Raw genomic sequence first — 25,471 nt, forward strand, 5'->3', positions numbered from 1 at the left:
TGCCCATAATCTCACATTCTCTTGGATTAGTATAAGTCATAATAAAGACTGGTCTTATTTGAATCAAGGCTTCTTTTAAAGAAAGGTTTTTTTTTTTTCTCATTGTAGATATTTTAAAAAATAAGCAATAAATACCTGAGTTAGTGGAAAATGTTTTAGGATAGAATTATTTTGTTGTTGTGTACAAAGATAAAATTCTTAAACTTGTAGTCCCTATTAGTTAAATTATATATACATATTTGAAATTTTAAGTCTAAGTTGGAGTGTAGGGAGAGAGGGCATTGTGGTAAGCTAAATATCAATAAAATTTAAATGTCCCAATAAAGTTCAAAATTATTTAGTTCTGGTCACAAGTTACTGTCATTTTTTTTCCTCATTGAATATCAGTATTTACAGAATGCTTCATTTTCAGCTTATTCAAAATAAAAATTTTGACTAATATGTTTTCAGGAAACCTTTTGGTGCCCTTGGAAAATAAGGACATTTCTTTCTCTCACCTTCTTATGCAGACCTTTAGTAAAGAATTCAGATGATTTTTCCCACCTCTTTTTTTTTTTTTTAAATTACTTGAAGGACTCTTCATCTTTAGCTTTTTAAGGTATGCATGTCAGCAAGGTTGACTGTAAAGCCAGTTTTCTTTAAAACAGCTACCTATGTCCACTGATTTTAAGAATTATGCATTTAGGTTTGGAACCAAATTTCTTTTTCAGTGTTTCTAAGCATAATAGAACAAATAAAACAATTTTGAGGGAAGGGATTATTTTAGTTCACTGATTAGATTGTACCCCATTATTAGATTGCCTGCCTTCCTTTCTCCCTTCTTTCCTCTCTCTCCCTTCTTCCCTTCCTCTCTCCCTTCTTCCCTCCCTCCCTCCCTCCCTTCCTTCCTTTTTGACAAAACCTTACCTTCCATCTTACAATCAGTACCGTGTATCGGTTCCAAGGCAGAAGAGTGGTCAGGGCTAGGCAATGGGGGTTAAGTGACTAGCTTAACTGGAGCTAGACGTGTCTGAGGCCATATTTGAATCCAGGACCATCTGGCTCTCTATCTACTAACTAGCTGCCTCCATCCTTTGCTGATTCTTAATCCATGCCATGCATACTAGTTATATGTGTCTATTAAAGTTCTGTCCTGGCCCTCCTCATTTCACTGTATGCTATCTCACTTCCTAATCTTACTGGTTCCAAATAGGTTCAGTGATCATCTTTATGTAGATAATATCCAGCTCTATCTTATCTATCTACAGAATTCATATTTCCTGTATTCCCTCCTCCTAACTCTTCCCATTCCTTATGCCCTTATAACTAGTGAGAGTATCACCTTTTCCCCAGCTACCCAGGGTTACAATCTCCGTTTCATCCTTAACTCTCATTTTCATCTTATGTATTCATTCTGTTTCCAAAATATTTCTACCGTAATATCTCCTTTAATACGGTCCCCTCTGCTCATACAGATGCTCTTATCATTTCACCTGGACTATTACAGTAGCCTTTTATTTGGTCTGCTATAAGTTTCTTCCTTACTAATCAGTTTTGCATTCAGCTGCCAAGGTAATTTTTCTAAAGTTATAAGTCTAACCACATTATTCCACTTGCCCAATGAGCTCCAATAGCTCCTTATCTTACCTCCAGGATCAAATATAAATCCTTTGTCCTTTAAAGCTTTATATAACTTGGTCCTTTCCTGCATCTCCAGTTTTTGTACTCTGCAATCCAGCTACATTCTCTTTCCTACCCCAGAGCCTTTTCTCTAGCTCTCCCACAAGCTTGGAGTGATCAGCCTCTTCACTAATGCCTATTTCAAAGAGAGGTAGCTGGGTGGTTCAGTGGACAGAGGAGCAAGGCCTGGAGACAGGAGATCCTGGGTTCAAATGTTGTCTCAGACGCTTTCTAGCTTTGTGACCCTGGGCAAATCACTTGAACTGCAAATGCCTAGCCATAAGTACTGTTTTTGCCTTGGAAATGATGCTTGGTATCAATTTTAAAACGGAAGGTAAGCATTTCTAAAAGGAAGGCGGGGGTGGGTGGGGGGAAGGGAGAGAATGTTTCAAAATCTTCCATGCTATATATAATAGGTCCACTTCTTTCCCTGGAAAATTATATTCAGTTTTGCAAGTTATTTTTTTTATTGCAAATCTTTTTTCCCTTGAATTCTTGAGTATTCCAAATATTTTGGCATTTTGTTACAATAGAGTTACGTGATTTTGCCTGTCATTCCTTGGTGTTTGAACCCTATAACTTTTTTTTTTTAAACCCTTAACTTCTGTGTATTGACTTATAGGTTGAAGATTGGTAAGGGTAGGCAATGGGGGTCAAGTGACTTGCCCAGGGTCACACAGCTGGGAAGTGTCTGAGGCCGGATTTGAACCTAGGACCTCCTGTCTCTAGGCCTGGCTCTCAATCCACTGAGCTACCCAGCTGCCCCTGAACCCTATAACTTCTAACAATATTTTTATTTGTGTAAGCAATGCATTTGGAAAAATTACTTTTCTGGGTGCTTTCAGTCTCAGTTTTCTTTTAAGAGGTAACCAGTGGATTCCTTTTTATTTTCACTTTGCCCTCTGGATTCTGGGCAGTTTTATTTTCTTTGAAATGATTTCCATATGATATGAATATGATCACACAGCTCAGGGATCCTGATGATTCTTAAATTATTTCTCATCTTGTTTTCCAGGTAAGTTTTTATAGGGGATACCTTGCATGATCTTATAATTTTCCAGTATTTTGACTTTATTCTAATATTTTTGTATGTCTCATTGAATCATCGAATTCTCTTTCCTGCATTATATTTTTTAGAATGTGCACTTTAAAAAAAAATCCTTATCTTCCATCTTAGAATCACTACTGTGTATTGGTTCCAAGGCAGGAAGAGTAATGAGGGCTAGGCAATGGGAGTTAAGTGACTTGCCCAGAGTCACACAGCTATGAAATGTCTGAGGTCAAATTTGAACCCAGGACCTCCTGTCTCTGGGCCTGGCTTTCAATCCACTGAGCCACCCAGATGCTCCTAGAATATGCACTATTTGAGGAGTTTTCTGCTTGCTGTTTTCATCTGTCTATCCTTTCCTCAAGATTTATTATTTTATATATATATATTTCTTCATTTAGGTCTTACTCTTTTGACTTTATAATTTTTTTTGATGTCTCATTGAATCATTGGGTTCTCTTTTCTGCATTTTATTTTTTTAGATTATGCACTGTTTTTAGAATGTGTATTTTCCATTTGAGTTTGCGTATTTTTTCATTGTATTAGAACTTTCCTTGTTATTTGTATCTCGATTTGTGACTTTGTGCTAGAGCCAAATTCTGATGCCTCCCAGATACTTGGATGGGATGATTAGAAATATGCCTTAAAAAAGCTCTAGATGGGATTGTTGAGGCCATGTCTTCAGTCCTGCTGGGTTTATGTAAACCAAGATCTCTTCCTTTTCTCTTTCTCTCACCTTCTACTAAGAGTTAACTTTATTCTTTCTAATCATTAATCTTTTTAGCCTCATATCTTTTGAAGGTCCTCCAGGCATAGGCTGCCCAGGAGCTTTCAATTCTGTTTGTCTCTCTGTCTCCTTTCATTCACCAAAGGGAGCTATCTTTGTCTCTTAGTGACAGGTCTTGAGGAGATAATGCTGGTTTTAGGTCTCCCCTACCAAAGACTGCATTGATTTCAGGCTTCCTAGAGCACCCTAGAGTTGGAACCAGGTTCCTCAGTCCTTCCATTTCCTTATGAAGTCACCTATAGGTCTGTCTTAGATGGTTCCATCTTGTCTGGACCTACAATCTCCATGGGTTCAGTCACTTTTAAGGGTCCTAACCAGACTTATCTTCTTCATGAGTTCAAATCCAGCTTCAGACACTAACTATGAGACCCTGGGCAAGCCACTTAACCTTGCCAGCCTCAGTTTATTTATCTATAAAATGAGCTGAAGAAGGAAGGCGCAAACCACTACAATATCTTTGACAAGAAAACTCCAAATGGGGTTATGAACAGTTGGTCTTGGAAATGGCTCAACAACAAGTATTAAAATACAAAGGTGTTAAATCTTTCCTATAAATGACATTTCCTGACTACTTATGGAAAAGTTGCATGTTTATGAAACTTACACAATTCTATATCCATTGTGTAGATCTGGGTAAATATTTATGATTATGACAACTATGTTCTTAGCTTTTTAATGTCATGATTTTAACAAATTTCTTTCACAAAGAAAAATAGAATTTCCTAAGGAATTTGTTGTGATGGAATTTATTATTAAGTTTAGGAAATTTAATAAATATTTTTATTTACTTTTTATTTAATAAATCATTTTTTCTTATTCATTTTTCTGACTTAAAAAATTTTTCTTTTAAGAACAAGGACCAGTTACTTCAAGATGAAATTACCTCCTCAGTGTCTCAACTTGCCACAAAGGTAGGCATTTGCATATTTGCTTTCCCTTTTTGCTTGATGTTTATTGTCCTGGTCTTTATTTTTAGTATCACTTTGTTTCTTTATTTAAAAAACTTATATTTTTTTCTAGATTGCATGTAAATAATGATTTTAATAATTATTTTCTGATGTTTTCTGGTCTATGTTCTCTCCTGCCCTCTCACCCTGCCCCCCCCCCCACCCCCCCAGACAGTAATATGATGCAGGTTGTGTATGTGTTCTATCATGCAGTACATATTTCCATGCCCCTCAGGTTGTGAGAGATGACATATCACTTTTACTAGAGAAAAATTCAAGAAGGAAAAAAGTGAAAAGTAGTATGTGTCAGTCTGTGGTCAGACTCCATAAGTTCTTCTATTCATTATTAATATCTTGGAGTTGTCTTGGAGCATAGCACTGCTGATAATACTTGTCATTTACTGTTGATCATTGTACGTTATTGCTCTTAACAACATCCTGGTTCTGCTTACTTTACTTTGCATCACTTTATAGAAGTCTTTCCAACCTTTTTTGTGATTGTGCTAATTGTTATTTCTTATGGTACAATAGTACAATAATCATATAGCACAGTATTTTCAGCCATTCTCCAATTGATGGGCATCTCTTCAGTTTTTAATTCTTTGCTACCACAAAAAAAGCTGCTATAAATATTTTTGTGCAAATAGGTCCAAGGGTATGCACAGTTTTATGGTCTTTTTGGCATGGTTCCACATTGCTCTCCAGAAAGCCCCAACACCAGTGTATTAGTTTCCCAGTTTTCCCACATCCCCTCCAACATTTATCTTTTTCTGTTTTTGTCATATTGGACAATCTGATAGGTGTCAGGTAGTACTTTGTTTTATTTTGCATTTCTGTAATTAATAGTGATTCAGAGCATTTTTTATATGATTAAAGATAGTTTTAATTTCTTCATCTGAAAACTGCTTGTTCATATTCTTTGACCATTTGTCCTATGATTAAAATAAAATAGAAGAGAGAAAAATATATCACAAATTAAAGCATGTTGTATTATTCTAATATGTTTCTACTAACAGATAAATGCAAATAAACCAGTATTTCATTACTAGTATCTCACTTTTTCTCTTTAATAAAATCAGTACTGAAAGGTGAATAATTTGCTGTAATTCAAGTAAGAATTCCTACTCTCACTTCTAGATGATTCCCAAACAGTATTTTTTTTTATTGTTATGTTTACATATACAAAGTGAAGTGGGAAATTGAGGCAATTTCTGGACAATTCAAACAAAAATGAAATAACATTTCCCTGAAAGTAAAGCAAAAATTATTCTTTTCAAAAACATTTGAGTTGGCTGAAAATTACCCCATATTTTTACTTTATTGTTCAATATTACTTTAATAATAATGTCTGAAGTGCTTTTTGGTTCTAAAATAGTGGTTTATTTTCTTTTATATTGTCTTTATGTGTAGCCCATTACCTTGAAGTTGATAGAGATTTGCCAGAGAGGTCAGGATAATATGGCAGTAACTTGGCTTAGGGAGACAACCTAGTTTAGTGGAAACTGGTACTGAACACAAGACAGGGATTCAAATCCCAGCTTAGATGCTTATTGGCACTATAACTCTTGGGAAGTCAGTTAAGTCTGGTCAACTTCTGTTTCTTTATTTGTAAAATGGAGGTAATAATATTTATTCTTTCTTGTAGGGTTGTTATGAGGAAAGCATTTTGCAAACTTTAAAGCATTATCCAAGAATGAGATTATGATATAGTTTTTATACCTGGATTGTACAATTTGTTAGTTTTGAATCATGCACATCTTTGTTTTCTTTAATTAGTGTGAATAAGTAATTGTAATTAGGTCAACTAATAGTATTTAAAAGAAAAAAGTACCTAGTACATACTTAATAAAGTGATATGAAAATACTGATGAACAAATATCTGAGGTATAATACAGCTCTACATACTCAGAAATGTTTTTACTTTGGTTTACATGAATTTTATGAAGAATATTAATAATAATGGTTTAGTAACTTACATTTATATTTTCAAAGTAATTTCACATAGCATTCTCATTACCCTTTACCCTTTTCCAGCTAGTTTGAAGATCATTTGAAGTTTCCCAGAGGCTATTTTTTCATGGGGGAAAAATTCTGTACAGGATATTAAATTTTTTAAATTGACTTGTGGTACAAACTGTTCTTCAACCTGAATGCTAGCAATCTTTGCAAAATTTAGTGCATAATGCTAATATTACAATTTAGAACACTGGTTTTACTGTATGTTACTGCTCAGGGATAAGGAAGAAAAGTGGAAGTTACTATGGTTCCCAACTTTGTTCCAGTTCTAAATCTAATTAAGTAAATAGCTAAGCCCATTGTATTATATATTGGTTAACTGTGAGCTTCTGGAATTTCAATATAACTTTATTCCATGGTAAACAGTAGTGTATTTATCAGATGGAAGAACAAGGCAGAGGAATATTTAAAGGCCCCCTTACATTACTTAGATCAACCTTGATAAAATTTGCAGTACATGCCATCTGCCAGCTTTTTAGGTAGCTTTTGTTGCCCTTATTAATTTAGTGAGAAGTTAATGTTACATTCTGTTCCCATTTTTCCATTTTACAAAATTAACATAAAAGATTTAGAGCTAGAAGTGACCTTTGAGATCATCAAATTCAGCCCTATCATTTTACAAAAGAGGAAACTGAGGCCCTCCCAAATTGAACTAGTTGCCCTAGGTCACATGAGATAATAAACAATTGGGATTTGAACTTGCCACATCTAAATCACAGAAATTATTTAATAATTTAAGATTAAGGCTAATAGAGATACATTCAGAAAACTGTTAGGAAAATAAAAACAGCTCTTTCATTTTATAAATTATTCAGATTATTGTGTAATTTTAGTTATCCTAAAGTGTATAGAGGTTTAGAATATTAGTCTTTGTGTTTTTCATCCATTAATTTGACCAAAATTTCTCTGTTACTTAGAGATTATTCAGGATTTTCATTATGGCCTCAATAATTTTACCTCATATACATAGTTGAGATTGCATTTAAGGGCTCCAAAGAGATTGAACATACTAGGACAGAGAAATACCACTGGGAAAACAGTTCAGGAGCAGTCATCTTTTTTTCCTTTTGTGTCTTACTAAATCTTTTAACTATGTAACAACATTCATTACATTATTGCATTTAAACTCTATCATTTTATTTTCAAAAATCAACCTTTTTTTTCCTCTCACATTCCTTCTCCTCACCCCTTTACCCCCAGCATTGAGAAAACTGTTATAAGTAGGTATAGTCAAGCAAAACAAAATTTCTCATTGGCTCTATCTGAAAAAATATATCTCAATCTACACTCTTAAGTCTTGTGTCCATCATCTCTGGCAGGAGATGGGCAGTATTTTTCATCATTATTTCTCAGGCATTGTGATTAGTCATTGTGTTGAATAGAGTTCCCGAGTTTTCTTTTCTTTTTTTTTAATATTTCATTTTAATCAGCCCATGATGAATCTTTTTTTTCCCCTGTTTACCCACGTTTCCATTAAGAATACAAGAAAAACAATACCCATTACCATGTGTCTATTAAAACAAATGTCCACATTGGCCATGCACTTAAAAAAATTACTAGCTTTTAATTTTTTTCCAGATTATATGTTGGTACAATTAAAAGATATTAATAGAATTTATTTCCAGATATTTCGGCCCCTCCCTGTGACAAAGAAGGCTTTATTCCATAAAAACATTTTTCACTTTTCAGTTAATTCTCTGGAGGTGAACATTTATAAATTAATTCTTCCAATATTAAAGCTGTAGTTGTATATAATGTCCTTTTGGTTCTACTCATTTCACTCTTCATTATCCCATGTAGTTCTTTCCAAGTTAAAAAAATTTTTTTGGCTTATTTTTTTCTTATAGCACAGTAGTATTTCATTATAATCATATACCTCAATTTGTTTAGCTATTCCACAATTTGTAGACATCCCTTCAATTTCCACTTCTTTGCTAACACAAAGAGAACTAGCGTAAATATTTTGGAAGATAAAGGTTCTTTTACTTTTTCCCCGATTCCCCTTGAAAACAGACGGCAAAGGTATTGCTCGATTAAAGGGTATAAACAGTTTTATAACCCTGGGTGTAATTCCAAGTTTCTCTTCACGGTGTTTGGATCAGATCACAGTTCTACCAACAATTCATTAATGTCCTCACTTTTCCACATCTCTTACAACATTTGTCATTTTTCTCTTTTGTCTTTTTAGTCAGTCTGATGGGTGTGAGATAACATCTCAGAAATGTTATGGTTTGCATTTCCCTAATCAGTAGTGATTTAGAGCATTTTTTTCTCATACTCATCTATAACTTTGATTTCTCCATCCAAAAACTTGTCTATTCATATCTTTTGCCCATTTATCATTTGGAGGATGGTTCTTATTGTAAATTAAACAAAGTATTTTTTATATATTTTAGATATGAAATCTCTGAGAGTGAAAATTTTTCCCAATTTTTTTGCTTTTAATCTTGACAATATTTGTTTTATTTGTACAAAAACTTTCCATTTAATGTGCTCAAAATTATTTATTTTACATCTCATAATCTCCATTTCTTGATTACTCATAAATTCCTCTCCTATTCATAAATCATGATGTGTAATGTTTTCTGTTGTTCTAATTTGCTTATGCTATCACCTTTTATGTCTAGTTCATGTCTCCATTTTGATCTTAGTAGATGGTATATTGGTCTATACCTAATTTCTGCCAAACTACTTTCTAGTTGTCCCAGAAATTTTTACCAGATAGTGATTTCACATCCCAAAAGCCTGGATCTATACTTTTGTCAAAAACCAGTTTACAATAATTTTTTACTACTGTTTGTTATATGTCTGTTCTGTTCCACTGATCTTCCTTTCTATTGTTTAGAACCAGATAGTTTTCATTATTACTGCTTTATAATATAATTTAAATCTGGTACTGCTAAGACCTCCTTTCTTTACATCTTTTTTATTGATTCTTTTGAAATTCTTGATCTTTTTGTTCTTCCAAATAAATTAAATTTTTTTTCTAACTTAAGCTAATTTTTTGGTAACTTGATTGGGATAGTATTATTAATATAGGCAGGCTAGTTTAGGTAGATTATCATTTTAATATATTGGCTTTGCCCATCCATGAACAATTAATATTTCTTACATTCTTATAGGACATATCCTATAAATCGCATTTTAATATATTGGCTTTGCCCATCCATGAACAATTAATATTTCTTACATTTTTATAGGACATATCCTATAAATCCTAATGATTTATGTGGGCTTATTTTATACCCTGCTACTTTACTAAAATTATTGATAGTTTCAACCTTTTTAGTTGAATTTCTAGGATTTTCCAAATATACCATCATATTGTCTACAAAAAAGAGTTTTATTTTACCTCTTTGCCCAATCTGATTCCTTCAATTTCTTTTTCTTCTCTTATTGCTATTGCTAGCATTTGTAATACTGTGTTAAATAATATTGGTGACAATGGACAATATTGCTTCACTTCTGATCTTATGGGGAAGGTTTCTAGCTTACCCCTTTACTAATGATACTTGTTGGCAGTTTTAGGTAGATGCCTCATATCATTTTGAGAAAAACTCCATTTATACATATACTTTCCATTGTTTTTAATAGGAGTGAATGTTATATTTTGTCAAAAGCTTTTTCTATATGTTATAATATGATTTTTATTATTTTTTGTTGTTAATATTGTTGATTTTAATTAGTTATTAATTAGCTATCTAGTCAAATTAGAAGCAGAGATGTAGGCCAGAGATAGAATTGTAATTTGAATACTGTTTTCTATAAGACAGAGAACAGCCACAGAATGTTTGCTGTAGTCTTTAAGGAGAAGCCTTGGAAATTGGACTGAGGACTCTTTAAAGAGCCAGCAGAAATAAGATTTGCTTTTTGGGAAGGCAGTTATAGTCAGTCTCAGTGTATGAAAGCATGGTGTCCATCTGGTAGACAAAGAAGACACTCTGTGAGGAGCAGTTTGGGTTCTGGGTTTTAGTTAGAAATATTAATATTAGGGTAAGATATTTCCTGCTTTATTCCTACCTTTTTTATCCTGTTCCTGCCTCTCATAGTTACAAATAAGTAAATATTGGATTAAGCTGTGTTCGGCCAGTTCATCCGCGGCCTTTAACTAGGTTACCCAAACAGCTTTAGCCTATATCTACCACTTGATCAGTATCATTTGGTTATCAATATCCAAACCCCATACAAGACCAATATTACCCATAACAATGTAAAAAGTTATGTTAATTGTTTTCCTTATTATTGAACCATTGCTTCCTTTAAACCATTTCTGATATGAGTCCTGTTTGGTCACATATCTTTGTGATATACTGTTGTAGTCTCCTAGCTAGTATTTATTAAGGAATTTTGCATCTGTTTTAATAATTGAAATTGGTTCAAAATTTCTTTCTTTGTTTTTGCTCTTCCTGGTTTAGGTATCAGCCATATTTGTTTCATGAAAGGAGTTTTATCTGTTATTTCCAATAATTTAATGTTGGAATAATTGGTCTTTAAATGTTTGGAGGAAATCACTTGTGAATCTATCTGGTCCTGTTGGGTTTTTTGGAAGTTTATTTATGGCTTGTTTTTTTTCTGGAGAGACCCCTCCTTTATCCCTTCACCTTGCCTTCCTTTTTCTTGATACGTACCTCTTTCAGGAATCCCTCTCTTTTCTTATCCTCTTGCCCTCTTTTCTCATGATCTCTATTCCCTTATCATAGTCCCTTAGGCTCTTCTGCTTCTCTGTATATTGAGAAGACTTTTACCCTTCTAGTTGTATATGTTCTCTTTTTAACCCAGATCTGATGAGTACAGTGTTTTAGTACCACCAGTCGTCCACACATTCCTCCCTTTCTCTGTGACAATCTCCCAGTGATGTGTCATTTATATGAGATCATTATTCCATTTTACATCTTCCTACCTAATTTTATTGCTATTTTTAGCTTATTCCATTATATTCAATTTGATCTCAAGTCATCTATGTATGTTCTTTCAAACTTCCTAAGTAGTATCATTCTTAATAATAATGATTTAATTCTTAATTATCATTCTTATAGACAACATTTTCCCACATAAGAAGTAAACAATTTCACCTTGTCGGTTCCTATATAATTGTTTTTTGATGTTTACCTTCTTATGATTCTTATAGAGTAAATTTTATACTGAGTTCTGTTTATTTCCCCAAGAATAGTTGAAACTCCTTTAGTTTGTTTAAATACTATTTTTTTCCTTGTGTAATTTTGCTCAGCTTTGCTGGGTATGTTATTCTTGGTTGTAAATCCAGCTCCTTTGCTCTTTGATTTCTTCCATTTCTCTTCCCCACTTTTCCTCTGCCTCTCTTAATTGGTTTTTGAAGTCTTTTTTGAGCTCTTCCAGAATCTGTGTCCTATCCATATTTTTCTTTTAAATTTTGCTTGCGTTTGCTTTGCTTTTACTGCCACCTTCTCTCTCTCTCTCTCTCTCTCTCTCTCTCTCTCTCTCTCTCTCTACATATATATATATATATGTATGTATGTATGTATGTATGTATGTATACACAATCTTCCTATATATTAATGTTAAGCAGTTTACTCTTGTTTGATCCTTTATAAAAATTTATTCATATTTAACTATTTATGTTTCTCTTAACTCCTATGTTTATACTTTAAAGTTTCTCCACACCCCTGGCCCTTTCATCAGAAGTGCTTGGTCGTCTTTTTTTTCATTTAAAGTTCCATTTTTCTTCCATATTTTTATACTAAGTTTTGCTTGTGGGTAAGTTTGCCTTCTGGTATATCATATTTTAAGTTCTTTGCTTTTTTATAGTGGTGGCTATTAATTTGTATGTGATTCTTTACTGTGGCTCTATAGGCTTTAAATTCTTTCTTTCTGGCAACTTCCAGTTTTTTTCTCCAGCTTGGAAGTTCTAGATTTGATTATGATCTTTCTGGGAGTTTTCATAATAGGTTTTTCTTTCAGGAGTTGACCAGTGGATTCTTTCTTTTTCTACTTTATCCTCTGCTTTTGAGAAATTTGGGTAGTATTCTTTTAAGATTTCTTGAAATATGATGTCTAGGTGTTTTCTGACCTTGGCATTCAACTTCTCCAATGATTGTTTAATTTTTTTCTTCTTGATCCATTTTTAGGTTAATTGTTTTTGTTATGAGAAACATTTCATTTCGATTTTTTCAGCCTTTTGATTTTATATTGATGTTTTTTGTTTCCTCATGGAGTAACTAGCTTGCATTTGGTCCATTCAGATTTTCAAGGAATTTGTTGCTTGGGCAAGATTGTATATCTCTTGGGCCAAACTATTAATTCCATTACTATTCTTTCTTCCATAGCTCTCAATTCTTTTTTCTTTTTTTTTCCCTCACATACTTCTCAATTCCCTTTATAAAAACATTTTCTGACTCTTTTTTAACACTTGCTTCATCTCTTCCAGGAAATTTGGTTGAGTTTGTGTCCAAGCTGCCCTTTTCTCTGAAGTAATACTTGTAGATATTTGTAGGCCTGCTTTTTGTCTTGAGCTTCTCTGCCATCATAATAGCTCATTATGGTTAGCTTCTTTTTTGGTTTGTCTTCAGCTTTGGTGTTAGGGCTGGGCTCTGCTGTACCTCAGAAGGGAAAGTCCTGTCCCTGTTTGTTCTGTTACTGCTTTCTTGGGTTATCAAGTGTTATCTTATTCTAGGATATCAAGGATAGGCTGGGAAACCTGTAAGCTTTTAGTGTTTTCAGAGTGGTCAGATCCAAGTTTAAGTTTAGTTGCTGCCCCTCTGGTTTGAGCTTTGCAAATTCCTGATCTGACTTTGGGTCTGAGCAAGAGTAGAATGCTGCTGTACTCCACCTCTGTCAGTTGGCTGGAAAGTTCTGTTGACTCAGTACGGTAAAATTTTAGGCTTTTCCTTGGTCTTGGATTCCTGCTCTAGTTATTCCTCTACAGACTGGACTAGTCATTGGAAGTGAGAAGCAGGTTTTTGTCTTAGATTTGGACCATACCACTGCTTTCTGGCTTCTGAACTTGCTCCTTTATCTATACACCATCCAAGGCCTCCCTACCCAAGAATGCCATTGTCATAAGCAAGTCCACTTTTCACTCTGCCTTATTGTTTCTACAACCTGTGACTGGATAATGGGCAACAAAACTACCAATTAACTTCTTTCCCTGTCACAGTCCTTCACGGTAGGTGAGGGGTTGCCTCAGTGTGTGTCTGCAACCCTTTCCCTGGCACAGTTATTCCTTAGGTGGTGACAAGCTCCTCATGCAACATGCTTTTGGCTTGACTCCATCTCCAGTATGTCCAAAGGATTCGGTGTGATTTTTGCTTCATTTTTCCGTCAGGATTCAGTCCTCGTGCATTTTCTAGATTCATTAGCAAGTGTTTGTGGAGAAAAGCTCGCTGCATTGTGTCATTACTCTGCTATGTTGGCTCTGCCCATCACCATTTCTTTGAAAAAAAATATATCCCATCTTTGTTCTAGATTTGCCTGGCAGTTAAATAGTAATTTTTGTATTGAGCTGCTCTAGAGACACTTTTTGCTCTCCCATAGTAGTTAGTTACTTTAAGTAGATGTTCCAGGAACTTCAGTAATTTCAATTATTACATATATTTGTATATACATACATAAATATATATGTATATACATAATATAATACATAAATACATATACTATATTTCAATATATTACAATTATTTGTAGGAAAAGTACTAGAAGAAAACTAATTTGGATAGTCAGTTATTCGTTGAGAAAAATTTTTGGAGAGGGATAGAATTAGCAAATTATTTCTGATTTATCTTCGGAATGTTATAGACAAAATTCAGATGCTAGATTCTAAGGACTTAGAATGAAGAGAAGAATAATCTTTTTTATGTATGAAATAGAAGTTTTGCTAGCCTAATTATTTTTAAAACTGAGGTTGTGTGAATATATAAGTAAACATCTAGTCTCACAGAAGAACTGTTAGCAAATTCATTAGTTGGGAATATTTTTTTGTAATTCTCTTTTGAAGGATTTGGCCTACTAACTTACAGCTATCATTTTATAAAAATATTTATTGATGTTGAGTTCCCTTTTAATAAATATTAATCCAGTACAATTCATGCTCAACTTGCAAAATTGTAGAATTTTGTGGCATTTCTTGATGGTAAAGTAAACAAAGTTGCTCTTCAAGTAAGTAGATGCTCTGAGATGAAAAGTGTAAATTCAGAATATGAGCCTAGTTAAAAATTTACTAATATGTTTATATCCAAGCTAAGTGAGAAAAGCCAAAGCAATAAATGATTATGAGCTATTATTACTTGGATTTCCTTCAGCATCTAATATTAGCTTTCAGGTAAATTTTTCTAATTTTTCTCATTGCCTCTACTCTTTCTCCTCTTTCAAATAGAGCTTTCAGGCAGCTAATTCCCTTCAAGAGCACTTCAAGTACTATCTCCTTAAAATTTTTCTTTTAAATTAAAATTTTATTAGTTTATTATTTATAATTTTATATACTTATTAATTTAATGATTTTATTTTTAAATTAAATTTTATTTTCTTTAAAAATAGCTTTCCTGATTCCCTGAAACAGAAAGGTACAGAGAGCTTTAAGTAACTTGCCTAAAGTGATATAAGAAGTAACTAGCAGACTTAAGATTTGAACCAAGTTCATTCTCCTTTCCCTGTCCTGTTTTTGGAGCTTCCCCATTTCTCTCTAAAACAAAGCAAAACCAAAGACTACTCCAAAGAGATCTAGAGAATGCCAGGCCAAACCTGTTGGGGAAGTCCAAGGAAAATTCAAAGGACCCTGGGGTGGGGATCTTGTCAGAAGTAACCACTCTGAGCACTCTGGTGCCCATAGAAAGACTGTGTACTTGGACAACAGGAGATCCAGACCCATACTGGCGCACCACAGAGGGAAGAGGTAGAATCTGCAGCTTTGACACACATTATTCAATTCTGGGGCACAGGTCCTGACCAAACAGAAGCAAGTACTTATACCCAGGGTTAGCTTTCTGTCATAAGTAGCTGTTGAAGGCCTGAGGCTGTGTAACTTGAGAAGGAACAAGTTCAGAAGCAAGCAGCAGTAGTACCAGACCTCAGGAACAATATATCACTTATAGCTTCTAGCCCAGTCTGAAGCCTGCAGAGGAAATAACCAGGGAAGGCATCACCCCAAAAAGAACCTGTCTTACTGAGCCAGTGGCTAAATCTAACAAAATAATCAACTGTTACTCAGCTCCAAATACAGATCAGGAAATAGCAGAGTTCAGAATTCTTGGAGTGGAGAGTGGCATAGTAAAAGCAGCAACGATACTTTGCCCTGATAAGACTGCAGCTGGGTCTGCTTCTGAGATCCTGAAATAACATTCAATAGCCCAAGAAAGCAGCAAAAGAACCAGCAGAAAGAATGAGCAAACAAAAAAAAGAACCTTGCCATAAATAGCTGTTATGGCAAAAGTGATGATCAGGACTCAAACTCAGAAAAGAATGACTCCATAAACAAATAAGCAAAGTGTCAAAGGAAAATACAACTTGAGCTCAAATTTTTACTAGAATTCTAGAAGGGAATGAAGCAAGAATTAAAATGAGTTAAAAATGTTTTCTTATAAGAAATGAAAAGTGCTAGAGCTAAAAATTGTATAAGAGGGGGCAGCTGGGTGGCTCAGTGGATTGAGAGTCAGGTCCAGAGATGGGAGGTCCTTGGTTCAAATTTGGCCTCAGACACTTCCTAGCTGTCTGACCCTGGGCAAGTCACTTAACCCTCATTGACTAGTCCTTACCACTCTTCTGCTTTAGGACCAATACCCAGTATTGATTCTAAGATGGAAGGTAAGGGCTTAAAAATAAATAAAAATAAAAATTGTAAAAGAAATGAGAGTTATGGAAGAAAGAATTGGAAAGGAAATTAACAGCTTGGCTCTAGAGGTATAAAATCTTGCCCAAGCAGCAAACTCCCAGAAAATGAGGATGGAGCAAATAGAAGCCAACAATTTCCATTTAGATGTAATTTACTTCTATCTTTTGGTTTCTTTTTATATTAAAAATGCCAATAATATTATAGTTTATATCAATTTTGTGTTTAGTGGACAGAGATATTACATTTAAAAATGTCAACAGTAGCAATTTGGAACTATACCCCAAGGGCTTTAAAAGACTGTCTGCCCTTTGATCCAGCCATACTACTGCTGGGTTTGTACCACAAAGAAATAGTAAGGAAAAAGACTTGTGCAAAAATATTTATAGCTGCACTCTTTATGGTGGCAAAAAATTGGAAAATGAGGGGATGCCCTTAAGATTAGGAAAAATTGTGATATCTGTTGGTGATGGAATAATATTGTGCTAAAAGGAATAATAAATTGGAGGAATTTCATGTGAACTGTAATGACCTCCAGAAATTGATGCAGAGTGAAAGGAGCAGAACCAGGAGAACATTGTACACAGAGACCAATACACTGTGGTACAATTGAATGTAATGGACTTCTCTACTACCAGCAGTGCAATGATCCGGCACAATTTTGAGGGACTTATGAGAATGAAAACTAGCCACATTCAGAGGAAGAACTGTGGGAGCAGAAATACACAAGAAAAACAACTGCTTGATCACATGGGTCAATGGGGACATGATTGGGAATTCTATTCTAAGATTCTAAGCAATCACCCTACTGCAAATATCAATAATATGGAAATAGGTCTTGATCAATGACACATGTGAAACCCAGTGGAACTGTTCATTGGCTACGGGAGGGGGCTGAGAGGAGGGGAGAGAAAGAACATAATGTAATCATGGAAAAATTCTTTTAATTTTAAAAAATAGAGATTAAAAAAGAGATAAAAATATCAACAGTTTATGTTCATGGCATTCATTTCTTAAACACTTTTTCTCCCTCCTTATACCTCTGATATAGGTACAGTAGCACTAGGAAGGGGCACACACAATTGAGGGCTTTTTACATGTTGAGTGGTCAGCATATCTGTCATGTAGTGTGCAGTCCACTAATAATGGCCCTCTTTGTATTTAAGGTAGATCTAACTAATTTATAATCTGCCATTAGAACTGTATTAAAAATCTTTTTTTCCTTTAAAAGAAGAACTTGCTAATGTGTAGATGACTTCCACAGGCTTTGAGAATTCAGGGTCATCTTCCATGCTATGATGAATGAATAGAGTAGGGCTGCAGTACATGTTACAAATAGAAATATATAAATGTTAAGGATCTATGCAGGTCATTTATGCTTAAAAGTATTTGATATTAAATTGACATATAAAAAGCCAATTAACACATTTTCTAATCTGACCTAGACAAAGCATATTCTTCTTCATAGGAAGATAATTCCCTAATGGCAGTTCTAGCTATGAAACTAATATTTTTAAAGGCTTTGTGAGAAACAAAGTAGAAATTATGTAGGAAAAAAAATTTGTGTTCTGAAAAAAAATTCCTAAAAACAGGTGAATCTGGGAAACAGCTTAGATTTTGAATGGTATTTAAAATAGAGTTCTAGTTCTTTTGGTTTCATTTATGGTAAGAACATTTATGGTAAGCTTAAGATGATAGCATTCCCCAATAATATTTACAATAGGTCATTGGAAAAGGTAGAATACTATCAATTAAGCTAAATGCAAACTGATTTTATAAGCACATTTACTCTGCTCTCTTTTCTTCTACTTTGTCACCATTACTATAGAAGGAAGTAGAAAGGGTCACACAAGACTTCATTGTTTTTTTATGGATTGTTTAGCCTTTTTTTATAATCCTTAGAAATAATAATAATCCTTAGAGAGATTTCATGTTTGATGGTAATATATTTAAAGCTTTCATGCTCTGACAGTATAATTTTCAAGAATCCAGAATCTTTTGCATCCCATAATGCAACGTTAGAATAGGATGATCTGTTAATATTTTTGCTACTTGGATGCAACTATTCTGCCAGAATTGGGTATAAGGAGTGATCCTACATTATAGCTAGTTTATTTTTTAGGTTAGTTCTAGATGACAGAACTTGAAAATATTGTCAGTTTTTTATAAAACAGATTCTATTGTTATATTTTGTTTTTATATCACCCCAAATTTTTCCTAGTTACCTTTTTTCTCTTTCCCAGAGATCCATCCCAGATAGCAAAGATTTTTTTTTTTTAAGAAAAGAGGAAGAAGAAAAAAATCTGCAAAACCAAGGAATACAGCAAAAAAAAATTCACAAAATATATTCAGTGTTCCATAACTGTGAATTTAGTACATTAAGTATTTATTAAGTGCCTTTTCTGTGTCAGGCACTATCCTAACACTATATAAATATTATTTCATTTGAGTGGGAAGAGATATCTTTTTACATTTCTTTTTTGAATTCATAATTGTATTAACTTGTTAACAATTGTAAGTTTTCATTTATTTTGTTGTGGTTTCAATTATTTTTTGCATTTACACTGTTGTTGTCCTCATTTTTTATATCATTTCCTTGTCTCTGCTTACTTTACTGTGCATCAGTTTGTCAAGTCTTTCCATGCTTCTCCCTAGTAATCCTATTCATTATTTCTTATAGTACAATAAGTTCCCTCACACCATTTTCTATTTGTAAGCTTCTTGAGGCCAAACAATACCTTTCTTTCTTCTTGTATTTGTATTCCTGGTGCTTAGTATGGTGTCTGGCACATAGTAAACACTTACTAAATGCTGGTTGACTTGATTATACATCTAGAAACCAACACTAAGGACCAACCTTACTTACCACATTTGGTGACCATGAATTTAATTATCATCTCTATGCACATTATTTCCTGAAATATCTTCTCAGCTCCAGGCACACACCTAGACCTTAATATGTATCATGAAATTGATTAATTTCAGAATCTCAACAGGTTCTTAGCATTATAATTTTGTGCAGAAAATGTTGCATGAAAATGAAGATGGTGCTACCATACTCTATGGGCAGAATAGTCTGAGGATTTCACATTCTACTTAGAAGTCTTCCCCTAAATAAATTCTGTATTTATAGAATTGTATACAACCAGTTGTGATTATTCAGATCTTCATAATGATCAAATTCTATTTATGAAGTCGTATCTTATTGGGATTGTTTGATTTTTTAAGAAGTTTTGAAAGAATAGTCATTAGAATGAGCTTTGTTTTACTAATTTAATTTAATGAAATAATACAAATTTAATTTAACAAAACAAATATTTACTAAACACTGTCACACTGTGACTTTGGGAAACAAAGATGAAATAAGACATAACCCTTTACCCCAAGGAGCTAACATTCTAAAGAGCTAATAACAATTCATCAAATAACTATTGGGCTCCTATATATGTGCAAGGACCTAAATAAAACATAGCCCATGTCCTTATAGAGCTTACAGCCTACTAGGGTACACAGTAGTGAACTCTGAGGCTCAAATTTTAATTGTTGTATATCACTTTTTTTTATTATCGGTTTTTAAGTGATATATTTTAATCTTTTAAGAAGATACTGTTATATCCTCTCCATGCCTTTGTTTTTCATGAGTTTAAAAGAACCAAACCCTTATTTTCTTTTTCAGAATCAATACTAAGTATTGGTTCCAAGACAGAACAGAGCAGTAAGGGCTAGGCAGTTGGGGTTGTTGAGTGACTTGACCAAACTCACACAGCTAGGAAGTGGCTGAGGCCACATTCGAACCCAGGATTTCTTGTCCCTAGGCCTAGCTCTTAGTACACTGAGCTTTCTAGCTTCCCCTTTGATGAGTTTTTAAAAATTACATTTATTTACTTATTTTTAACTTTAAAATTTTTTTGAGTTCTAAATTCTTTCCCTTCCTTTTGCCTGATGAATTATGCATGTGAACTCATGCAAAACATTTCTGTATTATCCATGTTGCCAAAAAAAGGGCAAGTAAAATAAAGTGAAAAAAAAATTATACTTCATTCTGCACTGTCTTCTTAATTTTCCCTCTGGACATGGATAGCACTTCTCATCAGAATTTATTTTGGGTCATTGTATTGATAAGAGTAGCTAAAGTCTTTCACAGTTGATTGTTGTTAGAATATTTCTGTTATTGTGTATAATGTTCACTGAGTTCTGCTCACTTTACTTTGTCTCAGTTCATATAAATCTTCCTCTAATTTTTTTTTATTGTTCTTCTTGTTATCTCTTATAGCACAGATGGGGTTAAATTAGTTGTTTGAGTTCACACAGCAACGAAATATCTGAGGTCAGATTTGAACTCTGGTTCTTCTGATTTCCGGCCTAGCATTCTATCCCCTGTGTCACATTGCTGCTCCTTTTCAATGCATTTTTAAGCTATGCTCCCAAGACTCTGTATCAAATGTAAATTTTATTACATTGTGGTCTGAAAAGGAAACATTTAGTGATTCTGGTTTTCTGCATTTGTCTTCGAGGTCTTTATGCTCTAATACATAGTCAATTTTTGTGAAAGTGCCACGGGAAAAAGGTTTATTGCTTCTTATTCCTATTCTTTTTTCTCCAAAGCTCTGATTTGTTTTTTTTGTTTGTTTGTTTTTGTTTTTTTTGAGATTGTCTTCTTCCCAACATCATTGACTCAGGCTTATGCCCTTTGTCTATGGAAACTCCTTCTAATGGGCCTAATGTTGATAAAGTTCTTAGGAGTTACATGTATTATCTTCCCACGTAGGAATACAATTTAAAGTTCCTTATGATTTTTTTTTCATGCCTTTTCTTGCTTCTCTTCTCATGTTTTGAATGTTAATTTTTCTATTCCCTTTGTTTTATTGAATACACAGTTGTTGGGTTTTTTTATGCCTTAAAGTTTATACTTAGTTTTACTCTTAGGGTAGGAAGTCCCCCTCCCCTTTGCAGACTTAAGTGCTAGTGAACTGTGTGTGGTTCATGTGCTCCAGGCCAGCCCTCACGCTAGTGTCGCAGACCTCTTTAAGCTGTCATGGGCTGGAAAAAATGTCTCAACCTTGACCTTCTGTTGGCTTGACTGCTCCAGTATTTGATGTATGGAATTATTTTAAAGTTTATTTTGGAGGGGAGTGTTGGAAGAATTGGACCAGGTTGCTTCCCCACCCTGTTATCTTGACTCTGCCTCCTTTATGAATTTTCATATTTCATGTTTCATGAGTTATTTTGGCCTCCATCTCCCAAATTCAACATAAGTAAAGTTCTGGTCCTAAGTACAGAAGGGTCCCCTTATTGGCAGGGGATATATTCCGAGACCTACTGTTATGACTGAAATCGTGGTCTGCTGGTACCTAGATATATGGTCTTTTTCTCTCCTTGCTCCTATGGACATGGTGTTTTGCAGCTTTCCCTGTCCCCCTTCAAAAAAATTTTTTTTTTCTTTTAAAATGAAAGTGAAAGTGGAAAGGTGAAAGCGAAAGCAGAAGAGATTGGGAATGGGCATGCCATGGGGGAAACTCCAGCTCCTCTAGGATGACCATAGAAAACAAAACCTCAGAAGGAGACTTTTACTGTATCTTCAAATTTAACTAGTAGTATTCACTCAGCAGCAATGGTCTATTCTTAGCCCCATATTCCCAACTTTTTCAGTTTACCAGAAATTCTATAGGATGTGGTATGTTCATAGCCTATTAGAACTCTGCGTCATGATGAGGCATTAGAGATTAGGACTTTAGTGGTCATTGTGATGATGTAAAACTTAATAAAAGGTTAATACAACAGCAGAAAATTATAGTTTAAAATTTTGAATAAAAATCAGCTTTAAAAGAATATTGCATATTTTTAAAATGTAGAAACAGCATATATAAGATTTTGACTTGCTCAACTTGTTATTTCATATCCTAAGATTCTTTTTTTTTTTTTTAATATTTTACTAGGTTCAGGGAGCCAGTTTCAGAGGTTGGAAAGAAGTAACCTCAATGTTTAATAAAGATGATGAACAGCAGCTTCTAGAAAAATGCAAATCTCCAAAGTTTAAAGGGTAAGTAGTAAAAATTCAAGAAAAATTTAACATTGAAAGAATAAGTTAGGGAAACAAACTTGAATGAATAAAAAATGTTCTATTGTGTGCGATTTAATTATATTAAATATATTTATGTCTTAATTTTCAATCATTTTGGGAAATAATCTATTAATCCTTGAGATAAGTGGTAGTGGTTTTTATTTTTAAGGGACAAGTCAGCATGTTAGCAGCCAACAATAGCTATATTTATGTTATAATTATTTGTTATACTATAAACCTTATGGAATTTTTTTGCTTCTATCCTATAAATTAGGCCATTGACCTATTTTTAAAGGCTTGATATCCATATAACTTAAACAAATACTACATTTACTTTGACATCATTTTAACACTAGGATAATCTTTTTTGTTTTTGTTTTTTAATTTACATATCCTGAAGGCAGCTATTAAACTTGAATTTTAACTCTAATTAATTGACCCTGAAGCACTTTCAATGATACTCAAACATAAAAAGAGTTTTAGAAATAAAGAAAACTGCCTTGGAAATTAGGCAGTGTTCAGAAGTTTTAATGCCTTTACAAATAAATATGTGTGTATATATGAAGTTTAAATTGATTTTTTTGTGGCTTAAATTATTATTTTATTTTATAGATGTATTACATTGGTAATGCCAGTAATGTATATTGTTAAAAAATAAATTGGCTAGCAATACTTTTTTTATTTCAATGATTATACATAATTTTTTACTTTTGCTTCACTTTAGCTAAGTAGATTTGATCTAAACAATATTCTCTTCTGGTTGAACTAGTTTCAGCAAGCTTCTATTGATAGCCAAGATGATAAGTAGATAATTTTTAAAGCTGTTTCTAGTTAATTTTTGTCATGGAACCTTTTCCCAATTCTAAATGTAGTTCACTTTGTGGAATAGGTTTCCTGAAATTCAGGCATTTGAAGAAAATAGAACTACTTATTAAACTTGCCAGGTGGAACATCCTTTTTAAAGAAATTAAATTACAAATCTTTTTTTATAAAGTGAATAACTGCTTCTTGATTGATCTTATATGTAACCTATATTTTTGTAATCATATCCCAGATATTATTGAGATTATTAATGCACTTTTATCAGTTCATATTATAATGATGTAAAACCTTCCAAATAATATCATTAAACAAATCACCTTTTTATAATATTCTACAAAACTGATACTTGGATTGTCACTTGCCTGTAATATTTTTTTTTTTTTTTTTTTTTTTTTGTATTTTTTTTTTATTTTAAACCCTTAACTTCTGTGTATTGACTTTATAGGTGGAAGATTGGTAAGGGTAGGCAATGGGGGTCAAGTGACTTGCCCAGGGTCACACAGCTGGGAAGTGGCTGAGGCTGGATTTGAACCTAGGACCTCCCGTCTCTAGGCCTGGCTCTCAATCCACTGAGCTACCCAGCTGCCCCTGTAATATTTTTTTTTAATGGAAGCTGTTAATGAAATTATAAGTGGAGTCTTACTCAGATTTCTAAGTTCCTTAAAGTGAGTTGTATACAGCAGGTTTCAAACTCAAATTGAAACAGGCCACTAAACTATACATAAGGATACTTTTGAGCCACATATTTATATAGAAGAACACATATTAATATTTTCTGTATTCTATTGCAGTTTATTTTATTAAATATTTTTCAATTACATTTTAATTTGCCTAGGGCCATAAGTGCCATCCAATGGCCATGTGTTTTGATACTTCTGGTATATGTGTGTGTATATATATAGTATATTGTGTTTAAACAGGCTTCCATTTCTCCTAAAATTTACTTTTGCTCCATTACCCTTACCTTAGCAGAGCACTAGTTCACTCACAATAAGGAATTAGAACTCTCTTCTTTGCTTGTGAATTTGATTAGGCTTCCACTATGGTTTTTTTTAAGGAGTTCTAAGAGGGAATCTTAATTTCATTAATAAGGAAAATGTCAAATATCATGGCCATTTATCTTAGTTTTACTCCAGGGATACATGATTTAATTAAAGTAGGCATACCCTCCACCTATACAGGTTTTAACCTCTCAGCAACTTAGTAAATTGTTTTTCTTCATAAGTTGCTATGCCTTCCCCTCACCCTGATTCATCTTTTGGTAACTAATCCTTTGATACATTTCATCAAAAACTATTAATTTTTGGTATATATGTTAGATTGCTTAGGAATATTTATTTTGTATAATTTAAGTTTTCAAGAATGCTTTCAAAATTATTTTAGTAGCTCCCCCACTTGAAAACTAATATTTTAGATGCCTATTTTTTTTTTTAGAAATTGATTTAATTGAGACATAGAAATATATATTTAAGTGTCTTTTGGAGAAAGGTGTTCAATATTTAACATTTTTATCTATCTCAGAACTAATTTAAGAATAAAAGAAGATGTGAAGACTGAAAAGAAATCTGGATTTTGGGACAGTTTGGTGTTAAAACAGAATATGCAGTCTAAGAAACCAGATGAAATTGAAGGATGGGAGCCACCTCAGATTACTCTTGAAGATCCAGTCACTGATCTAGGAGACTCTTCTAGGGACCATCTCTCCTGGCCAGGTTGGGAAGATGAGACTAAGGGTTCTACTAAATACACCAACCTGACCAGCTCAGGAAACAGTTCTAGGTGGAGTATCAAATCAGCTGGAAAATTGGTTAGCATTAGACGGCAAAGCAAAGGTAATCTTACTGATAACTGGGAAGAATTAGAATGATAGTGGCAATTTGAAATACTTCATAAATGAAAATGTTCCTCGATGTCCATATGTAGTCAAACCAAAATTTGCTCAATATCGCACCTGTATGCTTAGTTTTGTTCAGATTCTTATAAACATTTTCTCTGTTATTTTAGTTAGTTTATCAACAGTTGAGTCATCTGTTTTCTTCATTTAAAAAGAATAGAAAACCTCTTTTGTGCCTATTCTTTACATTTGGATTTTTTCAGTCTGTCAAATTATTGAGAATACCAAAAATACTGTATTTTCTTGGTGAATGTATAAACTGGTTTTGAATTTGACTGCCTTATCTAGAAACTTCTTAGGCTCTTAGGATCCTAAGACTTTTGAAGCTATAGATGTTAATTTGGGATGACTGCCCTTAAAAAGCCAATGCTGATTTGTAATTTGCCACAAACCTCTTTTTTCATGCCATAGTTATAATTCCTAGTTTGTTTTTAGCCTACA

At 33.5% G+C, this 25,471-nt stretch overlaps 1 protein-coding gene across 2 annotated transcripts in view; it reads left to right on the top strand.

Moving 5' to 3' along the window:
- Positions 1-25,134, top strand: part of LOC123237015 (testis development related protein) — a 47,086-nt gene extending 21,952 nt beyond the window's left edge. For both annotated transcript variants that reach the window (XM_044663609.1, XM_044663608.1), the window contains 3 exons: positions 4,346-4,405; positions 22,190-22,293; positions 24,658-25,134. In XM_044663609.1, coding sequence (XP_044519544.1) covers positions 4,346-4,405; positions 22,190-22,293; positions 24,658-25,003 — 510 coding nt within the window. In that variant the 3' untranslated portion in view covers positions 25,004-25,134. The remainder of the gene's footprint in view (positions 1-4,345; positions 4,406-22,189; positions 22,294-24,657) is intronic.
- The last annotated feature ends 337 nt before the right edge of the window (positions 25,135-25,471 follow it).

This window comes from Gracilinanus agilis, chromosome 2, assembly GCF_016433145.1.
Source record: "Gracilinanus agilis isolate LMUSP501 chromosome 2, AgileGrace, whole genome shotgun sequence".
In the NCBI taxonomy this organism is placed as follows: Eukaryota; Metazoa; Chordata; class Mammalia; order Didelphimorphia; family Didelphidae; genus Gracilinanus; species Gracilinanus agilis.